The following is a 13,289-nucleotide window of genomic DNA, read 5'->3' as shown; positions in this document are numbered from 1 at the left end:
TATAATCTTAATATAATTAGAATCTACTAAATCACGCCTAATCCTAACAAAATCCTAATAAAACCGGTTAACTTTAAATAACTGCTACACTGTACAGAGAGGATATATTATCTTTAAATTTAAGAATATAAGAATTAATTACTATTATTATCATCTATTAAATTTTCAGTATGCTTTATTTCGTATAGTATGAGAATACTGTACTCTGAACTTTAATTCTAAGAAATAGGCCCTATACAAATTACGGGAACCCTAATGCCGCCGTATATGCGGCGGCATTACCCCAGTGGATTAGGGGTAGAAATGCTATTGATGACCTCATGATTCAGATAATCACCTTAACACGTCATTCTGAGGTTCGTAACTGCTACAGTTTGTTTGTTCTATCACAGAAACATGTTTGAAGATCAAGGCTTCTGCGGAAATTTTTATTATTCTCTATACACTAACAACCACTGTATCCTCTGTGACTGTGAGTAACCACTAACAGGCTAATGTTCTCTAAAAAAAAGGGAACTTATAGTTTCTGATATGCAATAGTCTATATACAGGTAGATCTCATTAAATTTCCTGAGGACTAGCTTAATCAAAGGGGATATTGATATACAAACTAAAACACTGTTTAATAACATTGAAAACGTCGGATGAATCATCATTTTAAGCATCCTAATGAGGAGAATTATGCAACAATGTAGTCTTGGCGCGACTCGTAGGAGTCCCGTGGGACTCCCATAGGAGAAATTAGAGACAACATCCCATTGGACTGACGGGACTAAGACCTTAGTCCCGTGGGACTTATCACACACTAGACTCATCAAATACATGAAATGATAGCTTGATGACAGTGAAACGTCTAACTTACTGTCCTGATGAATGTATAGATCGACTGCGCCACTTTTCCAGATACACTTGCCATCTCGGCCCGTACATGTGATAGATGAGATGGATGTAATGTTGACGTCATTTACTACATTTCAGTATTTCTCCTGCCTTATCTTTGTCCGGGACTATATAGTCTAACTTCAGCTCACATCCTTTGCCACAAACCAGGTCGATTTCGGTATAATAATTTTATTTCACGCTTGTCTTGCCTACACATAGACGACAATGCAGATAGACCCCTCTAACGGAGGTCTTCAAACACTCGACCAGCTCGTACAGCAGATAGGTTCTACTGTACCTCCTGGGAACAAATTCCCAATAGTGCTGGGTAGGCTGTTTCTATCTTTGTACACGGTCATTTATTGCACTAATTCTTTTTCTCAGTTTCCGGATTTTCGGGTTGGGGGGAGGCTCTTCTGGGCACTTTGAACTATTGGGGAGGTTTTGAGGATCTCCCGTCGGCCCTACAAAGCGCAGGATATACAGTCATAGTGGTCAGGATCGGGCCGCTCTCTAGCAATTGGGAACGTGCATGTGAAGTCTATGCGCAACTAACTTCTAAGTGGGTCCCGCCTGAGTTCCACTATAATATTGAATGAGCCCCGTTGACAGATGTGAATTAGCGTTTTCGATGCTCCCAATGACTGTCCTGTTGCTACGATTCCAATTGACTACGGTGCAATATATCCTATCCGATATAATTACAAACGAAATGGCTTAATAAAAAAAGCTGTTCTCTTTGGATATCTCCCTCCAAAATGGAAGTGGAGTAGCGACAATCCTGTACACTTCCTCTGTCACTCTCAAGGAGGCAATACCATCCGCTTGCTTATCAAGCTTTTGAGTGGGAACCATGGCGACCTCCACCCTGTGTATTTCGCAGTGGCTGATCGCGAGAAGAGGATAAAGTCTGTTGTCACTTTGGGTACTCCTTATAAGGGTACAACGATTACAAATGTTGTGGAAGTAAGATTAACAAACTTATAACACTTTCAATGATTGGACTATTTTACTAATGGGGAGAGGTGATCCAGAATTTACTTCCGCCGAACGCAATTGAACTCATAACCCGTCTTGTTGTATCTACATCGTTCAAACAACCACGGGTCTACGACCTTCATTTAGATCACTGGTATTTCACCAGAAATGGAGACGAATCATTTCGCCAAATGTGTACAAGGATTAGACCCCTTGTTGCAGTATGGTGGAATGGCCCAGTACCGTTGCCAGGTCAACCACAATTCCCGCCACATAATGGATTCTATGATAACAGCATCTCCGGTGTGAACGACCTTAGCAACTTTACAGGTACAACGGCGCATGATATCTTCTACTTTTCTATGTCCTTCGACGCGACCCAGCAATTTCCAAACGTTCAGCTTAGTGTTGACGAACTAAATTCATTGCCAGTAAACCGCGTTATTTCTACCTTGGACTTTTTTGGTCTGAGAGGCTTTATTGGTAACATTGCAACGGACCCTAATATACCATTCAATCCAAGTACGCTTGATCTGGCGAGATGGTTTGTCCGCGTGGCAAATGGCCATTTGGGCGGACTAGGGTATTTTGATAAGATACCTTTCCCAGGAACAAGGGTCCCACGTCCTGACATGCTACCATTTCTCACATTGTTTTCCATTGTCATGGGTGGTTATGTCATCCCTGGAAATCCAGCTGGACTCCCTAATATAAATTCAGCTGACTTCCAGCCTAACGACGGAGTTGTGAACACTTTGTCAATGAGCGGACCAGAGGGGTCTCGAATCCTCAATGCAGCACGTTTTCCAATCAATGGACTGGGCAGTATGGCACAAGCCATTGCGACGAACGCACTTGGTACGTACTGGCACTTCGGAGAAAATCACACAATGGACCATGCAGATCAAATAGGAGTATTCACGGAAGGTCAGACAGTAAGTCTTCACATGATACCCCAGTTGAAAATTAGATGGGAGAGTTACTAACGGAGTTACCCTTATATCTAGTATCGGGAAGTTGATCACATGTATATGCTGTTTGCTCGGCTTCTGACAATGCTGCCTCCGTGATAATGGGGACAGCATTGGGTCTGAGTGGTGACATGCACCACACCCTTATGGTTAACAATGTCCGTGGATGTATCCGGTGTTATGGCGGTGTTTGAATCCTGCGACAAACCCAAGCACACATATCGGTGGTAGTGTCAAACGGTCCTCTGGAAGAATCCCAATGCCTTTAAGCCGTCTGCAGGTTTGGGAGCTGTGCTAGTCTGTACTACGAACTAATCTTTTTAATTATGGCCGTGAGCCTTCCTATCACATTTTCACAAGCTAAAATGTACTGCAGAACACCATTACGTTCTGTAATACAAGTTGAAACTATCATTTGCTTAAACCACCTAGAGCGCAGACTTAACCTGTGGGGAATCTTTTCCAATTTGGTGGACATTTAGCGATCGATAGAAGTGTCACAGTACTCGACGATCATGAAATACAAAAACCAGGGAATAGAAGACAACACGGTAGTGAACCACAGTGCTCAAGATCGATCAAGGAGGTATCGTTCCAATGCGCCTTTGGGTTCCTTTTGCCCGTTGGCGCTGATGTTTCAGAAGTACTTCGTGAACATTGTCTTAAAGTAATCGTTAAGGAACAAGTTCTTGGGGTCGAGCTGCTTGCATATCTGAAGAAAGCGCCGAATACAATCCAGATCCGCGGCATTCGCAAAATTACCGATCGCCCATCGCGAGTCTTGTTGACATGCGGGACCCGTCGTGAAGCACTGCGATCTTATAATTCAAGGTGAAACGCCTTGTAGGTGGGATCCTTCAGCCCAGAGTACTCAGGGTCGACCGCCATCATATTAGCGCTCGCGACAGCAGGGACGACTGGTCTTATTTAATAAAGTAAATTAACGTGGGCAACGGTAAGGTAAAGTCGTGCTCTCGCCGAAAGCGATCATTCAATTGCTGAAACGCCCGAATTGTGTCCCACCATTTCTCTAGGAACACCCAGTCATAGAATTCAAAGTCCGGGTCGTCATGGGCCCAGAGGATGGCACGGTCGCACGGGTTAATGATGTAAGAACTGTGGAGGTTGATCCCCAGGGGCAGGTAAACGAGGGTAGAGTTAATCAGTGCAGCTAATTTGGCCGAGGGGCAGAGCCGGTCACTGCCTTAAGCAAGAGCAGAAACAATACCTCGAACAAACTGATATTCTTGCTTTCAATTGGATCAAGCCATGCCCCAGGAGAAGCCGTTCTCGGTATCTCTGGATCCATGGACTCGCGGCACTGCTAAAGCAGCCTGCCAGGTGTTTGGAGACAGCATCCTGAACACCTCATCATAGTTTTTTTTCAGAGTCTGCAGTCCCGCCGCGAAGCCGTCAAGGAATGTGTCGATTTGCGCGACTTGAAAACTGACATGCGATGGCTGGGTCTTAAAGATATGCACTATGACCTCGCAGAAGTTACCAAGGATGTTGTTATAGGAGTGAATGATAGGTAGATATTCTTTGTTTTGTGATTCTGAAATTTCCATGATGTAGCCGGCTGGGGTGACAAGCTTTACAACAAGAATATATAACGAGAACTGCGCAGAGTATATTATTGCAATGTTATTAGTATGTATACTACTTATAGTACTAATCTAGAAATTGCCGAACACCAATATAACAGGAGGCTGGAAGTCGACCTTTTTCAGATGTGCACACTGCTGTCACAAGGTCATGCCTCCCTGAATGGTGGCAGTAAGCCATTCTTGATGATGGAGACGAGGCCATCTATATTCTTCAGTGAAATGATGATGGCAGTGTTTACCATATACTGAGTTGTTGAATGCATGGTCCCTATAACCGTTACTCGTTGACCTTGCTCAAAGGCTTGATTGACAGTGACCTGAATGTCTGAAACCTGTGTTTACATCTTAAAATGGTCATCCGGTACTTCAAATCCGACGTCATCATTCCAGCTGGTAAGGGTAGGCATAGCTGCAACCAGTCACAATGAAGATACTCTTTCAGTTGAGCTTATATGAAGAAGAACAGAATATACTGTTGAGATTCCACAATGGTGATAATCGGATGAAATTCTGCGGCCAGCGAAGAGGTAAGTTATGCGAGATGAGGGGGGCTGCTGGTCAACCGGCATAAAATCAGGCCGCGAAGGACCATAGTGACATGGTCAGCTCATCAATGATCTCTTTAATCCAGAGCAGTTGACCCTGTTGCCGATAGAGCCATCGTTTGAATGAGCATGGGATCCAACTGTATGCCTAAACATTTGCCTCGTACCAGTAAGAGCAATTTGTCTGGCCGATTCCAGCCTTGTCTAGATGGAATGTTTGCGTCGCCTGCTATTTCTTAACACCAGGCCGCTTTTTAAAGCCACGAAGATGGAATAGATCACTTCCTCTCCTGAGGAGAAATAAATGATTGTGTAATGATTAGCCAAATCAGCAGCTTATTTTGGAATGATTACTTTTTCTGACCATTAACCCTATGGCTGGCTAAACTTTACTGACTCTTCGATGCCTCCCCTAAATCCGTGTATTGACGTAATGAAAACGATCCGGTCTAGGTTCCTATCCAGTTTCCCGTACTCTGATGAATCTCCAAGCAGTGCCGAGACCACGTCGTTGCATGGTATTGAATAGTATATTACCATAGTTCTTCGTGGAATTCCTATTATCCGGCTTGAAAGCGTTGATGTGGGCTTGTGGGCTTGTAGGCTCTTAGTTCTCGGCCTTGCTATTTAGGCTAAACCCCTTAGCTCAGCGCGGACTGTGTACTGTGCTGTATTCACGGCCATTCGTAACCGAAGACTCAGCGTAGTTACCTATACCTATCGACCTAGCGCCAAAGCAATAATACGGGTGTGATTCGTCGCTGTTACACTCTCGGCCATTTCATACTTACCGATGACATACGAACATACGATAACTTGAGAAAGGTGAGGTGAGGTACCTTGGATGGCAGGACCATGAAGAAAGCGAGGATCGACATGCATGAGTCAGTGACCCCGTGCCGCGCCCCACTTGTTGGTTCGCACACGCTTATCACCAAGATCATCCTCCCTTTCACGACTCTACAGTACAATCAACTTCACTTACGTTTCCGCTTCTACTTCAACACTTTCCCAGAGACAATTCTAGGTTAGAAGGCCTGGCTTATCCCATCATGGTTACCCGCCGCCATCGACAGCCCTGTTCCTCGCCTGGTAGCACTATGTCCGCTCTGCAGGCCCTGCACGATTTCCTCGTCAGCGTGGTACATATCGAGAGGCGTATCGATCCATTCTTCCGTCCGTTCCTCGACGCAATCGCACGCGAGCCGCTCACGCGCTGGTGCAGGCGCTGATCCGTGCCCGCCTGCCAGAAAACAAACTCGCGCTCGCGGAGGAGCAGCCCATCGCGGGCGAGGACGAATTGATCACCAATATCATCGCCAACATGTCGCAGTACCTGCGCACGCACTATACTGCCGGCACGGCGCAGCGCGGCGGCAACACAAAGACCCACGGCGTGGTGCGCGGCGAGCTGGTGATCCACGACGGCCTGCCAGAGAACCTGCGCCACGGCCTATTCGAGCAGCCACGCCGATACCCGGTCTGGGTTCGCTTCAGCGGCCCGGGGCCGGCGCTGCCACCCGATATCGAGGATGTTGGCGTGCTGAGCATCGGCATCAAGGTAATGGGCGTGCCGGGCCCCAAGCTGCTAGAGGACGAGCGCTTCACGCAGGACTTCACCGGCATCAGCACCCCAGTCTTCACCACGCCTGACCTAATCGCCAACGCAAAGCTTCAAGCAGCCATCAACCGTGGCTTACCACTGTTCTACTTCATCGGCCCCGGCGGCCATTTCCTCGATGCGCTAATGCAGGCCCTTTGGTCGCGCACGCAGACGAGCCCGCTTGAGACCGAGTACTGGAGCTGCGTGCCCTACCTGCTAGGCGAAGGCCAGGCGATGCAATACCGCTTCCGGCCGGTGGGTGCCGCCCGCAGCCGCATTCCCGGTTTGCCATTCCGCCCTTCGGACAATTACCTGCGCGATGCCATGGCACGCACGCTCACCGCGCAGCCTGCGCGCTTCGAGATACTGCTGCAGTTGCAGAGTGACGCCCGACGCATACCCATTGAGCATGCATCGGTACGCTGGGCCGCGCCCGACGCCGCGCCCGTGGTTGTCGCGACGCTCGAACTACCGAGCCAGCGCTTCGACACCGACGCGCAGCTCGCGTTCGCCAGCCGGTTGTCGATCAATCCGTGGCATTGCCTGCCGGCGCATCGCCCGCTGGGTAACCAGAATCGCGGACGTCTCATGATATACCAGGCGCTATCGCTGTTGCGCCAACAGATGAATGCCACGCCGCACGTCGAGCCAGACGGCAGCGAGACCTTCGACCCGCCGTTGGCGCCGTTGGCGCCGTAGGCGGACGTCGTTATATGGTCGTGAGGTCGTGAGGTAATTCAAAGCGCCGGGGAGGAAGAAGTACACGCCGCCGACCACCTTAATAAGGAGCCGACCTGTTACGAACCCAGCGAGTGTGACGACGATGCAGGTATCCTTCTAAATCAGAACAATGGCTGGCAGTCTCGCACTAATACTGTAGAGAGGTCACGTGCTCCCGCGTGACCGCTGGCGGAGATAACAAACCAAGGCTTTGCTAGCACTACGAGCGACCCATAAGTCTTCCACTATATATTTAGAGGGCCCGAGGACTATATAAAACAGTCCTCCCATTGCAGGGACTTAGGGTCCCCTGCCATTATCTCATACTATAGCTAGCCCTAAGCAAGCGCGAGGTCGCAGGCCATAGTATCATTTTACCGCCTTAAAAGTATCACGGGCCAGAGCCCAGCAGTGAAATTATGTGCCATGGCCTTCAACCTCGTCTTAGACAGACAGAATTCTAGAGATTCTGTCGCGAGATTCCATCGAAGGCGATAACGATCCTCTCCCTTTCCTCCGACAGGAGGGATTCCAAAGGATTCCGTCGGAGACAGAACTGATTCCCTTAAGAGAGGGCACTGATTCTCTCTCTTTTCTCTTCTTTTCTTCAAGATTGTCGCAAGCAGTTCGTGGCCTAGCTTTGTTCGAATCAATTCTGCTACAGCCCTGTACAAACTACCCGTATACCGATCTACCCTTCTACCATTACGTTTCACGTGCACCTTAGGGCCGTTTCTCGCTGTCTATTAACCGTCTGGTCAAGTAAGCGCGTAGAGAAGCCCACTTATAAGGTCTCAGGAAGATATTTTTCTGGCACCATCTTTGGATTAGTCTATCTGGTATCCACTGATCGTCGGGGACAATCACTATCAATTCAGTCATCCGAAACTGATGAAAACTCGCCGCACATTGAGCACCATTCACTTACCGATACCAATTTTTCGGGGGGAAAACCTTCTCAGTTTACTAAACATCTTTAACAAACTACGTAGAAGAAGCTGTTTATACTGTAATCGGCGTGGTCATTCGCAACGATGTAGGTAATATGTACAATACTGCTTGAAGCATACATCTTAGCTTCTCCCCATGTCCGGAGTTAGCACTCGTTGTGGGAATGTAGCTTCCATTAAGGATAGCGGAATCTAGACCTATTCTAGTATGAGCAAGACGGCATATAACCTGCGATTCGTATGCTTATATATTATCTGCAGGCAACTGCGTATCTGAAGAATGTTAGTGCCGAGAATGTTATATGATATCCAAGCAAAAGCTCTTCTAAGGCCCAAGCGATAGGATACAAACGGTATTAAGCTTTGTCCAGGGAAAATGCATATCCTCTTCTGATACTCTCTTAATTGAAACACATCAATTCTGGTGTATCTTACATGCCAAATGGAGCATCGCTTCAATTCCCTTCTGATCGGAAGATATCTTGCCCATAGTGAATCCTGTGAGATACTGATTATCGCCCACATGGCTGCAGGCTCTACGCTGTATCAGGATAACAGGAGAATCTACTGACCGATGACTCTCTTACATTCACATGCAACCAGCGCAAACAGCAAAATTTTTCAAATGGAAGGGACATGTGTGTTTTGTATTCTTCTTGTGGTGTTCCAGACGGGTGCACCGTGCAGAGATTACTTACGAGTGATTGATTGATTGATTAATCGATGTAAGCCTTACTTGGACATAACATACCCATGATGCTCTTGGCTGCAAGATTTGCTATGTATAGAAAACGACCCTAATTTGCGCGGTGGGGCGTAGGCCCGAACATCGGGCAAATTATAAGGAAGTAATCGAAAGTTAAACTTCAAAATAAGACCATAAGGCCATTATTATTCGCAGATAGCTGCGGGCCCCTACAATCCCACATATATCCTCAGGTACACCCTAGAGGAGGTGGATTCATTACCCTTGTAAGGATTGCCTCCCTTACACAAATATAATGCTTGAGATAATGAGATACAAAAGTCTGTGAGTGATTGTTATAAATAAAAGGGAATGTAGCTCCTTGATACAGTAGAAAGGAGCAATTGAACATAGACACTAGTAGTATCATACATATCTGATGGTATCTAAAGCTTATAAAAACAATTATCCAGTAGATTTTCATGTACTATCTTTCAGAATGAAAAAGCGGGGAGAAATCTAAGAAATAAAAGTATTCTTGACTACTAATAACTCGTTGTAAAACCTGAGAACGTAAAATTTTACTAATTATACTATCTAATAGGGTAAGCTATTTTCATACCCCAGTTAGGTTTTTTTTAATCACGAGGTTCAACTAAATCCCATACTAGTAGGAATTCAAAATATATACAACCTTGCAACCTGGCAACCTATGCACCGAATTGCATGCCAAGTCAACTCTGTACATACTAGACGGTCTGGTGCAGCCAGAAGTAGTGATTGGTACAAGTAGACCAATGAAAGAACTGAGCAGATTCCGCATATGTCAAAGATAAAAATAATAGAACCTCAAAAGTGTAGTGTCAGAATGAGAAAAGTTGAAATTTCCTTTTTCAGGATGAACTATAACGCAAACCCCTGAATTTGCCTCCCCAGCTAGTGAAACTCGGTGTCTGAAGCGATTGTTGGTATGCCAGAAGTGACTATCAGCGACTCCCCTGCAGGATTTATCTGCCAAACTTTGGTATTCTTGAGATGCATACGGTAGCCTGTTCCATTAGCAGTTGGTACACTAATCGACGGAAACCGAAGCACTGGCTTTTTCAGATCCCTCAGCTCCCCCAGAATAGTGTCTGACACCGTATCCTCCAGTGATTTAATATGCAAGTCAGTGATGGGGATCGGGATCTTGTATTCTTGGACTGAGATTTCGGGTTTGAGCCTAGTCAACCTCACTTCCGATATTCTTATATACAACTGCTCATCGTTGGAACTTGTTTTTATGGTCAAACGAGCCCTGGCTCTAATTGTGGCTCTCAATCTTGGACGTAGCGGAAAAATTTTCGCGGTAAGGCTCGCTTCTGCATCAGCAGATATAGTGGCATCCTGGCAGTATTGATCATCATTCAAGTGAACAAGCTAATTACTCTAAGTGCTTACCACGGTACCCGAACCATCCTCTCTTATAACAACATCCGAGAGATTTCCATAGCTAACATAAAATTCACCACTGAAAATGAAGAATTCAAGGATTCTCCTGGGAGTTGGGAGCTGGGCGATGGCGGCATTACCTACAACGGTGAGTAAGGCCGCATCTGCACCAATGAATACACCAGCAGGCCAGCCGTGGAACGCAGGCGGCGTATCCGGGATTGCGCTTCCCAATGCAGAGCATGCAATGAGGTGGCTTTGCTGGATCACGACATCTTTCCACAGGTCAGTTCCTAAGCCAATATGACCATGACTACATGCTTGGTGATCTAGTAAATATACTTACGAGGAGGGCTAAGCTCCAGGCGAGGGACAGGAGTAAGAGTTGGAATTTCAATTGGCTTGATCTTCTTTTCTATGTTAATTTAAATGTACAGGCTTCGTGACGAGTGCACTTACTTTGTTCATATACTTGATTATAAAAGGCATCACCGCACCATTCATGATGGAAGCAAGAGTCGGGTTTTCAGGATTGACTGAAGTTACTTCTCCATCATGGACTTCGATCCTCAGATTTGGGTTAGATGATTCCGTGTTAACCTCTACAGATGCAGCAAACACCAGAGCACAATGAATAGTTGTTGGAGGACGAGGCCTTTCAGGTGAAGAATCATATGTAAGCTCAATTGAGCATTTTGGGATTCGAAAGCTGAAGCCAATCTCGGTATGCCGTGCAGAAATGGCTATGTATATTGCGTCCGTTCTGTTATCAGAAAATTTAATAGTATCAAGATTATCAAGAAGTGCTTTCTTGAAATGTATCCCTAGATTTCTTTCCAGAGTGCTATCCTATTTATAATTAATTAAAAGGCTAATACCCAGCATATTGACTACTCACCTGGAAGTCCAAAATGGGCACCTTATTAATGCTCACGGAAATGACTGCGTTAAGATCTTCAACTCTTTGATCAGGTAATTTCACAGCCCCAGTCAGTTGGAAAGTGTTGTAAAGCTTTTTACATATTTCACCCAAGCTAACTTTGCTTACCCCAGCAACTGCATTGCTCTTCATCGTTTCACTCATCGAAGAATCCTCTCAGCTAGGAGCTAGGTATCCTATATTCTCAGTGTAGGTGAAGTGAAAATGACTATAAATCCAAAAGAAATGCATTGAATGGAGGGTTCCCTCGGTATATGAACAGCCTAGGTGTGCGCCAACGGCACTGAAGAAACCACAACAGAATGTGGAAGATGATGTATGATATCAAAAAGACACTTTGACAAGGTCTAGACCCTGTTCTTTGGCTCATCTAGTTTGTTCTCCGAACAAGGTTTGCTTTTTCCAAGCCCACCATGAGTTTGCCCAAACTCTACAAATTTCAGATCTTTCTGCTTCCTGGCTTGATGTTAATGGCCTCTGTACTGCTTAGTATACGGAATATCTGGCTTGCAGTAGGGTAGAAACAGCTTTGCCGAATTTTAGTTCATGTGAAGTAATGTCTAACTCTCAAGCCTTTACAGCAGGTTTCTGCGCCGGCATTTATATCCTCAATAGTAGATGTCCTCAAGAAACGGGGGAGTATTCCTATGCTCTAATTTAAGATAAAATTCTATCTACAAGAACACCAGATCTAACATTAAGAATTCCTATCTAGTCTTAACCAATGTGCATATACTTATAAGGTGACTTTATTACCAAGTCTCATTAGGAGCATACCAGCTGCGTTAATACCCCAAAATCAGTTGAGGTGTGTGTTCTTATACAGAATCGAAGCTCTTGAAGCTCTTTTGGGGCGGGTCTAAATTCGTATTTGCTGAGTTGCAGTGGTAGTCTTGTCTAGACATACATATTATTAGCTAAGAAATTCGATAGTCGAGCCAAAGTAGTTATAGAAAAATTTAGCGCCAAATCTTTTGAAGCTCTCACATGTAAAATCCGATTTGTATTGGTCGAGTTCTTATAGTTACTTCACCAGGGAACTCTCGGAAACGATAATCGTAAACCTGATGCTCTCAGTCAGCGGGACAATAAATTATGGTTACCAAGTTAATCTCCAACAAACTCACTGCTTAACCGGGCAGTGGAGCAGCCGTAGCGAGGAGTATGGATCAGAAAATTAGTGGCTTGTCCGAGATAATTAACCTACCGATGGTAAAATACCGTCGCATCACAAAGCTTCCCAGAGATCGGGGCCACGGTACCATCATATCTAATACTGCTTTCGATACGGGTCCAGAACGCCAATAGTCAACGATAGAGCTCACAGCAGCGGCGCCTCAAGACAATTGAGGGACACATCACATGTATCTCGTTGCCGCTCCGTATTCCTGAAGATGGTAGACTAGCTGTCAGTCTGGGAGACCCATGCATACATGAAGTTAAGGTTAATTCCTCCTTGCGGGTATGCGATTGGGCGGATAATTTAGCCATCCACAATGTCCTTATCGCTCTATCGCGTAAGTTCGCGCAGACTAGTATATCTTGGCTAACGCAATTCAAACTTTTATTATTGTGTGTTCTGGGCCCCTTCGCAGCAACATCTGCTGCAGACGAAAACGTACGACTGTTGCTGGTTTCATCACGAGACATGACATGATCCCATATTCTGGCATGCGATCTTCGTAAAGGTTTAGTGACTTATCTGGCGAATCCAGAAGTTCCGCACAACGCCATTTAGTCCAATTAGACATTAATAGTGTGAGAACTGGTGCTAGTATGCAACGCGATGTATTAGAACATACTGTTTCTATTCTAGTAGGGAAATCTTCACAACAGGACAACAGTCAAATAATATCCGATAAATTCAAAACTAGTATTATTCGATAGTGCTTTATACATAAAATGTAATAATATAATTTTTATTCTTTTAATCAATTGTTATATAGAATTATAGGTATTTAAAGATAGTAATATTCA

The 13,289-nt window shown here is 45.4% G+C and overlaps 4 protein-coding genes across 4 annotated transcripts; 2 read left to right on the top strand and 2 right to left on the bottom strand.

Annotated features, from left to right (window-relative positions):
- Nucleotides 1-1,031: 1,031 nt before the first annotated feature.
- Nucleotides 1,032-3,033, top strand: ASPBRDRAFT_489417 (esterase/lipase family protein). Its single transcript, XM_067626195.1, has 5 exons — nt 1,032-1,210; nt 1,267-1,444; nt 1,506-1,848; nt 1,908-2,795; nt 2,868-3,033. Exons 1-5 carry the CDS (start codon nt 1,108-1,110, stop codon nt 2,928-2,930), a joined length of 1,575 nt encoding a protein of 524 aa, XP_067472956.1. The 5' UTR covers nt 1,032-1,107; the 3' UTR covers nt 2,931-3,033.
- A 435-nt stretch (nt 3,034-3,468) lies between these two features.
- ASPBRDRAFT_60329 (uncharacterized protein) lies at nt 3,469-4,845 on the bottom strand (the record flags this gene model as incomplete). Its single annotated transcript, XM_067628208.1, has 6 exons — nt 3,469-3,649; nt 3,777-4,031; nt 4,055-4,155; nt 4,199-4,507; nt 4,633-4,770; nt 4,804-4,845. The coding sequence occupies 6 exons, from the start codon at nt 4,843-4,845 to the stop codon at nt 3,469-3,471; spliced, it is 1,026 nt and encodes a 341-aa protein (XP_067472955.1).
- A 1,238-nt stretch (nt 4,846-6,083) lies between these two features.
- ASPBRDRAFT_201609 (uncharacterized protein) lies at nt 6,084-7,285 on the top strand (the record flags this gene model as incomplete). Its single annotated transcript, XM_067621571.1, has 2 exons — nt 6,084-6,125; nt 6,209-7,285. The coding sequence occupies 2 exons, from the start codon at nt 6,084-6,086 to the stop codon at nt 7,283-7,285; spliced, it is 1,119 nt and encodes a 372-aa protein (XP_067472954.1).
- A 2,523-nt stretch (nt 7,286-9,808) lies between these two features.
- Nucleotides 9,809-11,444, bottom strand: ASPBRDRAFT_70252 (uncharacterized protein; the record flags this gene model as incomplete). Its single annotated transcript, XM_067629062.1, has 6 exons — nt 9,809-10,327; nt 10,382-10,692; nt 10,719-10,782; nt 10,832-11,221; nt 11,271-11,384; nt 11,421-11,444. The coding sequence occupies 6 exons, from the start codon at nt 11,442-11,444 to the stop codon at nt 9,878-9,880; spliced, it is 1,353 nt and encodes a 450-aa protein (XP_067472953.1). The 3' UTR covers nt 9,809-9,877.
- Between the last annotated feature and the right edge of the window lie 1,845 nt (nt 11,445-13,289).

Source organism: Aspergillus brasiliensis (genome assembly GCF_001889945.1).
Source record: "Aspergillus brasiliensis CBS 101740 unplaced genomic scaffold ASPBRscaffold_33, whole genome shotgun sequence".
NCBI classification, from domain to species: domain Eukaryota; kingdom Fungi; phylum Ascomycota; class Eurotiomycetes; order Eurotiales; family Aspergillaceae; genus Aspergillus; species Aspergillus brasiliensis.
This window is presented reverse-complemented; position numbering and strand designations above follow the sequence as displayed.